The following is a 16,550-nucleotide window of genomic DNA, read 5'->3' on the forward strand; positions in this document are numbered from 1 at the left end:
AGTTATCTTGTGCTTTGGAAAATCTACAAATGCAGTGCAGCTTCTGAAACAATCCCAGGCATTCATCTCCAGCTGGAAGCTCTAGTGACATTATAGGGTTTGATCCTTTTCTTTTTTAAAATATTTTATTAACATATAACAAAAAACAAACAAAAAACACAACCACCTCCACAACAAACATCTACTAATATACTAAAACAACATATAAGGTTGACAAAGCAAAAATAAACAAACTAATCTAAATGACCATACTAATTACTGAAAACTAACATATCACCAACCATACAATAATGCAGCATGAACATGGGCATAATCTCCCACTCCTCCAAATTTGAGAAGACAGCAGGAACTCATTTTTTGAAGTGCCAAGCATGGTAAGAGACAAGATCCTCATCATCCCCAGAGAGGTAACTACATTTTTTTTCTGTTTATAATAGTGTACACAACTATTGTGCACAATAATTATCACAACAATTGCAGCAATTATACTTGTACTAGCCATAGTACCTCACTCAGCTGGAGAGGTGAGCTGTTACCATGTACACTAGTATAACATGAAGAGCAAGTTGCCTGGCATCTGTGGGCTTTTACCATTGAGATTGTATTTAAAAGTTTGTGTTAGCTATCTAAGCAAGGCTAGTTGGTAATTTCTTTATGAGCAATATAATGCTCATAAACAAAGCCTGTAAATTTCATTTAAAGAACCAATTTTCCATGACTCATGTACTTTCACACTTAAAATATAAACCAGAACATTCTAAAACTGCATAAAATGCTCATGTTATTAAGAGCCCAAGAAAATGAAATTTTCATCATCTGGAGTCAAAGTGACAATAAACTAGCCACCAAGAAATTCTCTCTCAAGAGAACACCCCATAACATAAGCACTTTCACTGAAAAGGTCCTTTCTTTTGCATCCCCTATCCAGAAATGATAAGTGTATCAGTTTGAACACTCTGAGATGTTGACATTTCTGATATACAGTATGGTGTGTGTAAAGTCATATGTTCAGCTCTCCATCACACAGAGCCTCCCAAATATGTCTTAGGAGTTTATCGCATTGGCTTTGCTCCCTTGATAAATTACAGTATATCACGGAATGATAATAGTTGTGACATAGACAACAACAAAATTAAAATTATACCTATAAATTACAATAATATACACACAGCCTAAATGTTTTATATGTACTGTATATAGTTTCATGTTTTTAAATTAAAAAATTGGTAAGCTGTGATTTTTTTAAAGAAAACTTTTGAAGAATTTTTTTAAAAAATTTAAGAATTGAAATTTTTTAAAATTTGATTAATTTTTTTAAAATGGTGCCTCACCTTTCTCTTCCCAATGAGCCTCACCCCACTCACACCATCTTTTCAGAGTTTTAAAGGGACACAGGCAAATGCCACAGCCCATTTCTGCTCAAAAGCAGATGTTCAGGGAGCAGTGGTGTGACCTTCCCCTGGAGTGTCATCTGGTGTGGCCTACACCCCCTAGTGTACAGCACCGATTTACTATAAACGTAAAATTAACAAGTCATAATTAAGTCATCTTAGCAACTACATTTTGCACTAACTGCAGTTGACAAGGCAGTCTTCAGAGGCAGCCTTGTGCAAAAATCATGTACATTACACAGCACTTTATTACCTGGAGCTTACCAAAATGTTTGGTTGGATATGTACAATGCAAATTGAAAGTGTTAACAAAAATAATAACGAAGGAACAAAAATAATCCATAGTAGTGTTCAGACTGCAATGGCCATTTTCTATTTTCAGTCTTTCAAAACAGACAGGAATTAATTTCAGAAATCTTGCTTAATCTGATTCACAGTCTGCTAACATTTCTTCTTTCTATTGCTGTCCACAAAGCTTGTAGAATCAGTACTCTGTTGTTTTGGATGTTATAGTCACATAGGTTTAGCAGTGTGTTGAATTCATCTTCTGTGTATGTCAAATCTGTCATTTTATATGGTGATAGTAAGCTGTTCAACTCTACTTCTCCTTTAGTCATTTCTGCAGTTGTGCGCTTAATTCCTGCACAAAAGAAGTTAAAAATGTATTCAGGTTATTTATTTATTTTAAATCACATTTATATTCAAATAGATGGATGCCCAAACTTAGTATTGCTGGTGTCATTTTTCCATACTGAAATGTGGACCATTTCAGATCACCCTATGTAATACACCAACACTCTTAAGATATTTCCGGTAATGGATCACAAGTGGTTATATTTTGGATGTAAAATGCATGACCAGACATTAAAAAGTACTATTTCATAAAATCATAGAGTTGAAAGAGACCTACAAGGGCCATCCAAGAGTGTGTTTGACTGTCTAACAGATCTCACCACCAGGAAGCTTAGGTAGAATCTCTTTTCCTCTAGCTTGAATCCATTGCTCTGTGTCCTGTTCTCTGAAGCAACAGAAAACAAGGTTGTTTCATCTTTTATATGACATCCTTTCAAATATTTAAACAAGGCTATCATGTCACTTCTTAACCTTTTTTCTTCAGGCTAAATTGTTCAGCTCCCTAAGCTGTTCCTCATATGGCCTGGTTTCCAGACCTTTCACCATTTTGGTTGCTCTCCTCTGGACACACTCCACCTTGTCATATCCTTTTTGAACTGTGATGGCCAGAGGTGGACACAGTATTCCAGGTAAGATGTGACCAAAACAGAATAGAGTGGTACTATTACTTCCCTAGATCTAGACACTATGTTCCTATTGATGCTGCCTAGAATTGCATTTATTAGCGGCTGCATCACACTGTTGACTCATGTTCAGCCTTTGTGACACTAAGGGCCAAAACAGATGTCCTGGTAAAGCCAGCTTCTTGCTGGCTTGGGGGCATGCAATTTAGATGCCACATACCCCAGAGCCGCCAAAAAGCCAGCTTTTTTCCACCCCAAATAGGAGCAGATCTTTTCCACTCCTATTTGGTGTGGAAGCTGGCTGGATTGGGGCCACGCATCTGTTTGCCACAGTCCCAATCCAGCCTAAATGGGGCGGCTCCAAGCCACACCATCGGGGCCATCTGTCTTGCCCCTAAGATTCCTAGATCCTTTTACACGTACTACCATCAACCCAGATGTCACCCATCCTGTATCTGGGCATTTCATTTTTATTGCCTATGTGTAGTATCCTACATTTCTCCCTGATGAGAAAATGTTAGCCCAGCTTTCTAATCTGTTAAGGTCATTTTGAAATTTGATCCTGTCCTTTAGGGTATTAGCTTCCCCATCCCACCCACCCAATTTAGTTTCATCTGCAAATTTGATAAGCATGCTTTCTATTCCATCATTTTAAGTCATTGATAAACATGTTGAATAGCACTCAGTCCAAGACAGAACCCAGTGGCACCCCACTAGTCACTTCTCTTCAGGATGAAGAGGAGGCATTGGTGAATATCCTTTGGGTTCAAGTCAGTCAACCAATTGCAAATCCACCTAACAGCTGCATTGTATAGTGAATATACTTCTAGTTTTTTTGCAATGATATAGTGGGAGACCTTGTCAAAGGTCTTACTGAAATCTAGATACACAGCATCCACAGCACTCCTTTCATCTACCAAACTTGTGGCTCTATCAAAACAAGGAGATAAGGTTAGTCTGGCATGACTTGGTTTTTTTATTTTGTTTTGTTTTGTTATTTGAGAAACCCTTGCTGACTTTTAATAATCATGGCATTTCTTTCTAAGTGCTCACCGACTGTCTGTTTAATGCTCTGTTCTAGAATCCTTCCTGGTATTGGTGTCAGGATGACTGGGTGGTAATAATGTTGGTCCTCTTTTTTTCCTTTTTTGAAGATAGGGACAACATTTGCCTTCCTCCAATCTGCTGGGATCTATTCTGTGCTGCATTTCTCCTACTGCATTATCTGCTCCATTTCTTCCAGGCTCAGCACAAGTAAGGTGTTGAGAATTTCTGCCTTTTCTCTGTTCCCTGTTACCATTTCTTTGTGTTTTCCATACAGCAGCCCTGGATGACCTTGCATTGGGACCAGTTTAACCTTCCAATTTTCCCTATGTGAAAAATCCTGGGTGACCTTGGGCAAGTCACACTTTCTCAGCTTCAGAGGATGGCAAAGGCAAACCCCCTCTGAAGAAACTTGCCAAGAAAATCCTGTGATAGGATTGCCTTAGGGTTGCCATAAATTGGGAATGACTTGAAGGTGCACAACAACAATGATAACAAGTGCACTTAAATGCTCTGTTGGATTAAGGTTAATCATTATGCCCATTTAAAGTCTATTTTATCAACTCTTTCCTCTATTTAGAATCATAGAATCATAGAGTTGGAAGAGACCACAAGGGCCATTCAGTCCAACCCCCTGCCATGCAGGAAATCCCAATTAAAGCATCCCCGACAGATGGCCATCCAGCCTCTGCTTGAAGACCTCCAAGGAAGGAGACTCCACTAAACTCCTAGGGAGTGTGATCCACTTTCGAACAGCCCTTACTGTCAGGAAGTTCCTCCTAATGTTGAGGTGGAATCTCTTTTCCTGGAGCTTGCATCCATTGTTCCGAGTCCTGTTCTCTGGAGCAGCAGAAAACAAGCTTGCTCCCTCCTCAATATGACATCCCTTCAAATATTTAAACAGGGCTATCATATCACCTCTTAACCTTCTCTTCTCCAGGCTATTTGGGGAAGCATTTTCATGAAAAGCATGATAGCATTAAGAACCCCTAACAAAAGATTAGGGAGATGAGGGCAAGGTCTCAAGCTCTTGTGTGGTACTGGAAAGTATCTGTTGTGAGGAGGCAACACAATGAATGCCCTGTTCTTTAAAGACATTTTTATGCCATTGAGGACACTGGTTTGGCAGGGGATCAAGTATAAAACTAGGTATCACTGAAGTTCCTTTTTTTTCTGGTAACACATTTGATATATTCTGACTGAAAAGAAAAATACTAACCAGGTTTTTTGTAGTCCCTAAAAGAATCATTCACCAATGGAAAGTGAAGTATGATCGGAGCTTCTGGGTTTTCTTTATCCTCAAAAAGGTAACACTCCTTTGGGTTCTTCCTGTCTTCTTCAGTCAGCACAATCTTAGGAAAAGGGATCTCCTGGTCCAAACAGTATTTGCTCATCTGTTCTAGAGACTGAAACAAACAAGAAAAAAACACTGGCATTTAAGAACAAAAGTAAAGCCATATGTTTTCCTACCAATTTCCATTAAAGATGGTGAGACTATTTAAAATGGGAGACAACTGCTTTTAATACTGGCTTTGCCAAATATGCAGTGACTTCTTTACTTTGAATGAGAATATTGTATCTACACAAGAAATACTGCTTGTACGTCATAATTAAGTGGGATGTTTGCTGCCATCAATAGAATTAAAATTGTCCAACAAACATACCAGCTCTTTGATCCATAATGCAATATCTCTATCAATTATTACACAGAAATAAAAAGTGGCAGAAGTATTGACATAGATGGAGATACCAGCCTACTGCTCTCTTTTCTTTACCGCACTCAGGACACAGCATTTTTTAAATCATGATTTTCAGAAAATGCCAGTATTTTAAACTATACTGCTACTTTGTTTATGTTCTGATAAATGATACATGTTTTGACTGATGTTCTGATACATGTTTTGAGCCACTCTAAAATACATTTGCAATCTACTGGCTACTGTATTGACATGGCACAAGTTTTAAAAAGTAAAAGTTCTTAATGGATACAGACTGACAGCTCTTTCCACTAACTGTTGACTCGAGAAAACTGAATTGTCTCAGGGTATATTTCCATTTCCCAAAACCATTTGTTGATTCAGTGAGCATTATGTAAATATCATCATGTAAACCTTCTTTTTCCAGACATTTTTTAAAATTAAACTGAAAACGTACAATATGGTAAATAATTAACACTGGAATGTATGGCAGGAATAATGGCGACACATTGGGAATAATTTAGCCGAAATGAAAATAAGAGAACAGGTCAATTCATCTATCACCATTCAGGAAGAATGATACTGTTATCAGTTCCCCTATGGCTCCCCAATTGTACATGTGCGTACACATTTTAACACAACCCCATAAGGTTTGTGCCTTCAGCCAAAATCACTATATGCCATCCAGAACTGCCTTTATAATTAGATCATCAGAAAATTCTCTAGTTTCACTTCAGCTTTTCCCCACAGCATAGTCTACTGTTTAATCTAACCATATTGGGCTTGTGTACAAAAACAATCTTTCTGTTATATATGTATGCTTATTCTTGTTTTTTTATAAAAATATATCATTAAAATAAACTTACATTAAACCTGGTTTCCAGCAAGTTATAGTCAAGTGATATGATAACATCTACATTCCTTTCCTTTCTTAATAGTGGTGGACAACTGGTATTAATGAAATATCCAGGATCAACAAGACATAGCTCTTTTTCCAGTGGTGTAAGATAGTTGGGGTGCTGGTCCAGATGACTGTCTGCAAGGCAAATATTTCTTGGTGTTAAGATTATAAAAGGCATACCCATTCTAATACACAGAAGAGAAAAATACAGAATCAAAGCTTTAGTTTAGACCAGGGGTAGGCAACCTTTTTGAGCCGGGGGCCAGGTTGCTGTTCCTCAGACAACTGGGGGGCCGAAGCCAAAAAATAAATAATTAAATAGTTTTTTTAAAAAATTAAATAAATAAATAAACCGGGACAAATGTAGGACAAAATTTTCAAATGGTGGACACTTTTTTTAAAAAAGTGGAGGACACGCGAAAAAATTTGCTGATTTTTTAAAAAATGTTAATATAAATGCATGTTTCTGAGGCTTCTATAGACAATTGCCCCTGCGCGTGAGAGGCCAAAGGCCCCGGCGGCAATCAGCGGCAGGACTGGGCTGGGGCCGGTCCCAAGGCCTCGCCGGGCCACATTCAGCCCACGGGCCGCAGGTTGCCTACCCCTGGTTTAGACCTATTGAAAAATTGTTTCCTGGTTGGTCTCAACCCTAGTTAGAAACAATGGCTGGAGTGTAGTATTGCAGTTAAAGGTATGTAACCTTGTGTTACAGATATGTAACTGATCCATATTCATGAACACTATATAGTCACAATTGTGGCACTATTGCCAAGACTGTGAATGCCCTCCCAAACCTACTTTACCAAGCAACTGCTGGATTGAACAAAGGAAGCCCATTCAGCTGGTGACCAGAGCACAAGTATTAGCATACCTGATACACCAGCACTGTACATGGGGTTTTATATTTTGATCTCTAGAGCCAGGCATGTTTTTCACAAGGTTTCTTGGAAAACTAGGAAGTTTCACATGGGAAGGGCACACTGGGCCAAATACATGTGGAGGGTCTAAATAATGCCATAATAAACACAAAATAGATTGCTGATCACTCCATATTCCTCCCAGGCTTTCTGCATATCCACTTGCACTGGAGACAAAGGTGAGCCTGTTGCACTAAGGCAAATAATAAAATTTCTCCTACCTCCCCCCTGGCATGTTCCTAGCCAACTTCTCTATGCATCTATCTTCCAGTTCTCCCACATCCAATCAATGTTTTGTTAATCTGGAGTTAAGACCATCAACCGAAATTACCCCTTTTGTCAATCCCATGGGAAAGCAATCATACTCTTTGTACTTCATGTGAGCAGTTAAGTATTCCTTGAGGATACATAACAGGATATAAAAATCCACCCTTCACATGTTTATTTTGTGAGTGAACTGGCTCCCCATTGCCCGAAAATAGCATGCCATTGCCTGAATTTGTGTGTGGCAGTCTATCACTCAATAATGTGAGACCATATGATTGCATTCGGACTGACTTCCCATTGCCCAAATTTGTGTGTAGTGGGTTATCACGCAATAACATTAAACCCCATGATTGCATTCAGATTGCCATCGGATTATACTTCCAATTCCCCTTGTCTGATAAACTCCAAAGGCAAGTCCTCATTATAAACTAGTGAGCTTGTGGGAGATGAGTGCAAACAACATCCTTGTTGTTCAATTGCCAACTAAGTGCCTTTATCCAGTCTTGAGGCTGTCTAGCTAAGGAGGTTTGGGGGCTTAGGCCAGGAGATGCGACTTAGTTATGTGTACAGAACTAAATGGGCAATGTAGAATTTGGGCAATGCCTTTAATTAAAGTACAGAAAATTCAAAACCAACAGTATTGGTGAAAACTCTTACACAAAGAGAGAGATCTTGTGAACACTTTTAATGTCAGAAAAGTTCATGGAATTTTAAAATGTATTTTATTTGTTACGTGTACATCCTGCCTTTTGCCAATGAACTCATGGTTGCACATACAACCCCCCTTCTTTATCTTCACAATGACACCCTTGTAGTATATACTGGACTGAAACACATTGGTCAAAGATCACCAAGTGAATTTAATGGCTCGGTAAGGACTTGAACCTGGATCTCCCAAATGAGATGCAGTGGCTCAGTGGTTAAGCCACTGACTCTAAAGATTGCAAGATTAGCAGGTCAGCAGTTCAAGACCCAAGTACCGTGTCACCGAGTGAGCTCCTGTCACTAGTCCCAGGTTCTGCCAACCTAGCAGTTCAAAAGCATGTAAAAGGTAACTTTTGTGGAAAGGTAACAGCGTTCTGTGCAGTCATGCTGATCACATGATCACAGAGTTGTATTTGACAACACTGGCTCTTCAACTTAGTAACACAGATGAGTACTACCCTCTAGAGTCAGACATGATTTGACAACTTTGTCAAAGGGGAAACCTTAACCTTTACCTTTAAGGACTTGAACTTGGATCTCCCAAATACCAGTCCAACACTCTAACCACTATACCAAATTTACCTTGCCACATAGAGAATGTTTTGTTTTGGTAATAGTCATTGTGCAGTTGGAGACCTCTCAGAAAGTTAGGTTTCTCTTCCTCTATCAAACGATGTGTCAGAACGCCATTAATGATGCTGGATATATCCTTTGGTGGAGTAAAACAAGCTGTATGATATTCAGACACCTGAGTTTTAGAAGTGTCCCCTGTGTCTAGAAGACAGCAAACATCACATGCATAAGAAATTCAACATCCTAATGATTGGAAGTAACAGGACACTAAATATATACACCAGTTCATTATTGTTGGGTCATTTTACTTGCTGCTATCTGATCAGGTTTATCTACATTGTTATGCAGAATTTATCCAGATGGCATGGGTGCCAAAAATTTTGACTCCTAATTGCTCATACATCAAAATCCAGATAGTCTGGATTTCTCAATGGATTCTGTAGTTTCGGTGATGCTTTGTGCATGGATATGGCACATATACCCACACTTATGTGCACCTCTATGGGTTGCAGCCAAAGTGTTTAAATAAATGAAAAAGTGTAATATGAATTAGCTTGTCCTTTCTGTAAACAAAAGAGACAATTCATCTGGATATGTATTAAAACTGGCTCCACAGACAAATCTTTAATGGGACATAAGAAATGCACACTGTAATACATAAGTGCATTCTCTGTTGAAACATGTATACTACAATGAAACATTTACCAAAAAAATGTAAAAGGTTCTTACTGTCATCCTTTTCTTGGCTTGAGAAGGGCCACTGCCACAATTTGTATAAATTCCAGAAATCTACCAGATTCAATGAAAATATATTGCTCCAAATTCCTGTAAATATAATGTATGAGAAACTGAGGCTTCAAGAACTTCTATTTTAATCTCCACTCTCTAATCACTATCTGTAAGCCAGCATGGTGCAGTGCTCTGAGCACTGAACTAGAAAGACCAGGGTTTGAATCCCCACTTGGCTATGGAAATCCACCTTGGGCAAGTCACACTCTATCAGCCTCAGATGGCAACCTGCTCTGAAGAAAACCCATGAGAATCGCCACAAGGATCATCATAAATCAGGTCGCCATAAGTCAAAAACAACTTGAAGGCAGATAAGAACAATAAGAACCACACAGCTGATTAAGGAGGTATAGAGCAGTTTTGCCTGTCACTCAGATCTTGCAAATTATTATTATTATTATTATTATTATTATTATTATTATTATTATTATTATTATTATTATCTCGCCCCTCTGCACAACAAGGCAACCAGGGTGGCCTACAATATTATAAATATCCTTTAAATATATTATTAAATTAAGAGGACAAAGGTAACATTATCTTTATGATAATACCTTACTGTATCTTAATTAACATAAGTATCTTACAAGTAGAACATTAATATTTTCATTAAGTGGTGGAACATTTCATATTTTACAAATACATTTGCTCCTGATCTGCCTAGGTCTGCCAAGTGGCTTGTTTTGTTGGGCCTTCCTAACATGTTATTGTTGTTATTGTAGACTGCTGTAAATTCTAATCCTGCTTTATGTATGATATCTTCAGGGTAAATGTTAACCAGGGTAATAAAATGCTGACTTGCCTGGCCCCCTTGCCAAATGAAACCATTCCATTTCTCTGTATTCTGTCTTGACAGTAGCCTCTTGTCCTGAATAGAGTTTACACATCTGGACAATCAAATGTTGTTCTTGAAGAGCAATCCATAGCTTTTCATGATCTACACAATCAAAGGCTTTCCTATAATCTATAAATCACAGGTTGATCTTCTGAAATTCTTTGACACACTCATGCATGCAATTTGTGTTTGTACAGTGTGCCCTTGCTTTACGCGGGGGATCCATTCCAGACTCCCCCGCATAAAGCAAATTCCACCTATGCTCAAGCCCTATTTAAATGAATGGGGCTCGTGCACATGGCAGTGCGGCAGCACGGCAGTGCGCATGTGCCACAGGCACTCACCCCATTAGTCCTTATGGGACGCACCACCCATTCTCCCACGTGGTTTTCACCGTTTGCTGAAAGCTGTATATGACGCAGGCACACTGTAAAATGATCCCTAGTGCCTCTTTCTTTCCCAAACCCAACTATTATATCTGACATTGCTTGCTCTAGATATGGTAAAAGTCTTTGTTATCAAAATTTGAGCATCACTTTGCTTGCATAGGAAATTAATACAATAGTCCTGTGGTTACTGCAATCCCTGGTGTCCTTTTCTTGGAGATAGAAATGTATATTGAGTGTTTCCTATCTGTGGGCCATTGTTTTGTTTCCCCTATTTTTTACAGATTTTTGTTAGAACTGGAGTAAATTCTTTCTCTTTAGCTTGAAACAACTTTATTGGTATGCCTGGTGATTTATATCTCCCAAATGCCCTGAGTGCAGCTTCCAGTTCACTTTCTAAAACTGTAGGTTCATCTTCAAATGGTTCTTCCTTGAATTAATTTGTCATCCTTTCTTTCTTTATATAGTTCATCCGTGTATTGTTTCCGTCATTTTTTTTTTTTACTTCTACATTGTCATAATGACCAGTAGTATTGGTCATGTAATATCCAAGCCATGTCTATTTGATTTCTACACTGGCCATCAGGTGATATTCATGTATATAGTCAATTCCTTGGTTGCTTAAAGAATATGTTTTTGATTAACAAACTGTTGGTCTTGCAAAAATCAGTCAGTCACCGGCTTCGTCTCTTGATACTAGGCCAATTTTTCCTACAATCTTTGATTCTGCTTTGTTTCCTATTTCTATATTCCAGTCATCTATGATTACCAAAAACTCCTGTTTTGATTTATGAAGAATGTTTTCCTGGAAGGCAGCATAGAATCTTACAATTCTTTTTTTTTCTGCCTCTGTAGTTCGAGCATAAACTCTGTATCCACAGATACTTTTTCCACGAATTCTACAATTCACTGACTTGAAAATATTAAAAAATAATATAAAGTCCAAAAGCAAACCTTGTTTTTGCCATTTTATATAAGGAGAACTTCCTCACAATGCCGCTGTATTTAATGGGACTTGAGCAGCCACAGATTTTGGTATCCACAAGGGTGGTGGTCCTGGAACCACACTCCAACGGATACCAAGGACTCACTGTATATATTGAAAGGTTTTCACTGATGTCTTAGCAATATTGTTCAGTCAGAGCTTGAATTATATCCTTTGGCTGTTTTTGCTTCATTTCTTTTAACTATTAATGCCCCATTTTTTCTTTTATTATCATTTCTGGAGTAAAACACCGTAATTATCTGGTTCAGAATGTCCCAATCCTGTCCACTTTAGCTCCTCATCCTAGGTACTGCAATGTTTCTATCTTCCATTTCTTGTTTTATTATGTCTAGCTTCCCCTGAATGTGCTTCTCACATTCCATATTCCAATATATGTAGTGCAGCTCTGGACTTTCCTTTCACTACTGAGCACATGAATAGCTCAGTGCCCTTTCAGCTTTAGTCTAGTTGCTTCATTAGCCACAGAACTACTCACAGCTGTCTTGTGCTCTGCCCCAGTAGCTTGCTGAGTGCCATATGGCCTAGGAGTTTCATATTCTGGCACTATCTCTTGTTTTATTTTGGTTTTTCTCATAATAGGATTTTTGTGGTAGAAGACATTCCAAAGGGGTTTACTGTGTCTTCTTCTACACAGTACTAACAAGCGTTAGTTACGATGCCACTGCCATTGCCTCTGAGAGATCCTCCTTCAATCTCCTACTACTCCCATGCTAATGCTGCATCTCTGTAACTGTTTGGGATATTTAATCTGGCTCCTCATCAAAAAAACTTGTCTGACATAAGAGACTGAACAAGCAGCACTGCTTTTATCGGCATAGCTTGTTCCTTCACAGGAGCATGCAATCTCACCACCATAGAAAGATAGTCATACTGATGGGTTGCCTAATATGTTCAGAGCCATTCTCTGAATAAGACTGAATAAAATAACCTGGCATCTGTAAAGTAACATATATTATGTTTTTAAGAAGTTCTGTTTTGTGTGGTTCTGATACACAAACGACTTTCAAAATGTCACTATTGTTGTCAATATGATTTTTTTTCTGACTGAAAGCTATTTTTTATTTTGTCAAAATTAAATCACCTTCCAGATAGCAAATTCTAGATTCTGGTTTCTTCTTCATCAGTCGTCCCATGTAGAACTCACTTCCAAAATCCTCTGAGCGAATAAAGGCCCCATATTTAGAAAATCCCACCTCATAAGGGGAAAATTCACACCATTCTGTGAAAAGAATGAGAGAAAAGAAACTGAGAGTAGAAGAGACACAAGAAGGATAAAGGCAGAATTACATGTTCATATTAAAAGAATGAGATGGGTGGATGGATATTAATTATATTTCAGTCATCACATTTTGTCATCCTGACATTATGGCTGCTGTTGTACATCACCCAGACGAGCACAATACACATGCAGTTCTATATTACAAACACCATGGAAGAAATATTTGAAATTCTGGAGTTCACACCCCCTATCAGGGGCTTACCAGGGGTTGGTGTCAACTGGTGTGGTTGTAACCATGGCAAAATCAAAATGGAAGGGACTGCCCCCCCCCCCAGCAATCACTGCCACTGGAGAGAGCAGTGCCAGGCCCCCAGAGGTTGTTTGGGGTCCATTGTGGCTGCAGCCATGCCAAAGTCCAAATGGAAAGGACTGCCAAGACTGCTGGGCAAACAAGAGAGATGCAACACCCTTTCTCACTCACCCAGTTACCCCCATGGGGTAACACTCCCTTTGGGGTGTCACCTGGTGCAGTCCTCACCCTCCGCACCCAAGTGATGCTACTGCCTCCTGCCATTTACTGGTTAGGAGAGGGCAAGGGGCACCTAGGAGGCACCTGAATGCAGTTTTGTACCCAGAAGATTAAAGCTACCATTATCCTCCCAGATCTCTAGTAAGTTATGATTTGTGAGTTCAACAACTTTCTGGATACCCTGAATGATGACGCCTTCCAAAGAAAACAGCATCTGGATGCAGGCCAAATGGTGCATTTGTCCTCCATTCTGGTGTCATGTTGTTTGGATGACAGATAGCCCAAATCCCAGTTCTGGCATCCCTCCAGACCACCCAGTTTCTCTGCCACAGGTCTCTTGTTCTGAGGTCAGAATGAGGCACCTAGCATGTGACTATCAACAAATGAAGGTACTGTTTCAGACTTTGTTACCTTTAAATTCAGAAGTGGTTTGGGTATCTTCCTTGACCGTGAGGGCCAAATAAATGGGCAGTGGATTTTGCCCCTGATTCACAGACAGTTGCTGATCTGAGAGTTTGCTATCGCTCTCCTAATTAAAAACAAACAATGCATTGAAGCACCAAAATACATTCAAACAAAAAAAATATAAAGCAACGAATGCTTCCCAAACCCATCTTTAGATACAGAAAATCAAGTACATCTGGGAAAACAAAGAAATTAAGCTTACTGGGAGAAGTGTGTCTTTGATGTGCATACCTTATCATGGAACATATGATCAATTATGAGTGACCACACATCAGTAAAAGAAATTGAGTGGCCTTCTTGGGCCCTCCGTCTCAGCTCTTCATTATAAAACTGTAGAGCTACCAAGGAGAAAGCACTTGATTTGCTCCTAAGAATGCATTCTTGTGCTTTGCGGATTTGGCCAATCAAGTCCTTTTGGGACCAGTCAGGCTCTTCATACAAATTTCTCATTGTCCTATGGAGGAAAATATCTTTAGAATAATACCACACTGTAAGTTAAATTGTACACACTGTAAGTTAAATTGTACAAATCTAGAAAAATATATAGATTGATTATATTCACAAAGTTTATAGTTGAGCACTTAGGGCCAAATCTGCCTGTTGTTATTGCTGTAGCTGTGTGCCTTCAAGTCATTTCCGACAGAGATTGAAACTAATACTGATAACCAGAGTTGCATCCACAGTGCAGAAATGATCCAGTTTGACACCAGTTTAACTGCCATGGACTATGGAGACTATCACACAGGGGGAAATCAGGGATTCAAAAGGCATTTTCCTGGCAAAATCGCGCAATCACGACAAAGATTTTCAGATGACTTCACAATCAGAGAGGACTTATCCCAAGAAGTACCAGGAATGGCAACAAACTAATCACAGAACTTCCCTGTGAATGGTTTGTTGCTGGAGCATTCCTGGTTCTTCTCTGGATAAGTCCTCTCAGGTCACAACGTGTGTGAAAATCTTTGCTGCAGTCACGTGACTTTTCCGGGAGTATGCCTTTTGCTCCCACCTTCCCCCGCCCCTGTATGATAGTGTCCAATGCTAAAGAATTCTAGGAATTGTACTTTGATGAGACATTTAGCCTTCTCTGTCAGAGAGCTCTGGTACCACAACAAACTACAGTTCCCAGAATTCCCTAGCATTGAACCATGACAGTTAAAGTGGTGTCAAACTGGAGTATTTCTGCAGCACAGACACAGCCCAGAGCTGAGAAAGCTGATTAAATTCCATGCCTATTCATTGAATCTTAGTCTCTCGTCCCTTCCATGTACTCCCCCCCCCCAAAAAAATCTTTTTATGGGAATGGGTGCTTTATGTCTATTTGATACTGTGGAGAGAAAATATAAATAATTTTCTTTGTTACTAATGTAGATGGTTTCTTCTGTTTTTTATTTATTTATCTTTGTTTGCTCCATATACAGTTCAGAAGATTGTAACTCGCTTTGTTACAAATAAAATTATAAAAATAAATAAATAAAAGTAATTTCTGTTTGTAATAATAGTTTGAAAACACGGTATTTTAATATACTAATTGTGATAATTTTATGCTAAATCAAATTGTATGTAGTCACATTTTATATTCCTAAAGTAACAAGAGTCACTTTCAATCTGTAAAAAGTGCTAATGTTGCTTTTTTTTTACAGTTTTTCCAAAAATTTCCATTTTTTTCCTGGAAAACCCCCCAGAAAAAAACCATTTTTCCCCTCATGGCTTCAAATTTTCCAGACATTTTACATCTCTAGTCTCCACTACCACTTTGACTAATGGTGATGGCAGTTTGTGTCAGCTACATTAGGAGAACTAAATATTGGACACTATGAGCTAACAGCATTTTGTAGTTGGTTGTTGGTCTAGCACTCTGATGTGGAAGCTGGGGTGCCTGTTGGTGCATAGAAGCTGTGCCCCCTATGTATGCTCAACCTGTACATTTATTTTAAAATGAAATACAAAGGTTATAAAATGTCAGAAAATTCCTCTGATGACCTTCCCAAAGTAACCAAGCCTGAATAGAATTCAAAGATGTAGCTATGTTAGTCTGTAGAATCAGTATGTAGCAAGATCTTGTAGAACCTTTGTGACTAACTGAAAGAAAGAAGTTCACAACATGAGCTTTCCTAGACTTCAGTCTGCTTCCTCAGGTGCACTCCACTAAATGCATCTCAGGAAGTAGACTGAGGCTCCATACAGACAGGCCAAAATAAAGCTGCTTCAGGGCACTTTGGAGGTATGCTGTTTAAATTATGCTTGCGTTCTAAGAGTCCACAAACTGCACCAAAGCTGTGCTCCAGTCCTTAGGACTGGATTGTGGCTTTGGCATGACTTCTGGACTCTTAGGACGCATGCATCATTTAAATAGCATACCTCCAAAGTGGCCCGAAGCAGCTTTATTTTGGCCTGTCTGTATAGGGCCTGAGGTCTAGGGCCCCATTCATACTGGGGTAAAAGACATGGAGGGAACTGGGATGATCCGGATGCCCCTCCCCCGAATCGCTCTGTTAGCAAGTGCCCACTACAAATTGAAATCGAATGCATTTTGACAGAAATCGAATGCATTCTGTGTCTGCTGGCGA

The 16,550-nt window shown here is 39.0% G+C and overlaps 1 protein-coding gene across 1 annotated transcript in view; it reads right to left on the bottom strand.

Moving 5' to 3' along the window:
• Window positions 1–1,388: 1,388 nt before the first annotated feature.
• The window catches only part of LOC121926791 (cytosolic phospholipase A2 delta-like), a 39,196-nt gene continuing 24,034 nt past the window's right edge, over window positions 1,389–16,550 (bottom strand). Inside the window, exons 10-17 of the mRNA XM_042460078.1 lie at window positions 14,212–14,434; window positions 13,927–14,044; window positions 12,849–12,986; window positions 9,481–9,576; window positions 8,761–8,952; window positions 6,255–6,424; window positions 4,911–5,097; window positions 1,389–2,031 (exon numbers count right to left, since the gene is read on the bottom strand). Of these exons, the coding sequence (XP_042316012.1) occupies window positions 1,823–2,031; window positions 4,911–5,097; window positions 6,255–6,424; window positions 8,761–8,952; window positions 9,481–9,576; window positions 12,849–12,986; window positions 13,927–14,044; window positions 14,212–14,434 (1,333 nt within the window). The 3' untranslated portion in view covers window positions 1,389–1,822. The remainder of the gene's footprint in view (window positions 2,032–4,910; window positions 5,098–6,254; window positions 6,425–8,760; window positions 8,953–9,480; window positions 9,577–12,848; window positions 12,987–13,926; window positions 14,045–14,211; window positions 14,435–16,550) is intronic.

The sequence above is a fragment of the Sceloporus undulatus genome, chromosome 1 (assembly GCF_019175285.1).
Source record: "Sceloporus undulatus isolate JIND9_A2432 ecotype Alabama chromosome 1, SceUnd_v1.1, whole genome shotgun sequence".
In the NCBI taxonomy this organism is placed as follows: Eukaryota; Metazoa; Chordata; class Lepidosauria; order Squamata; family Phrynosomatidae; genus Sceloporus; species Sceloporus undulatus.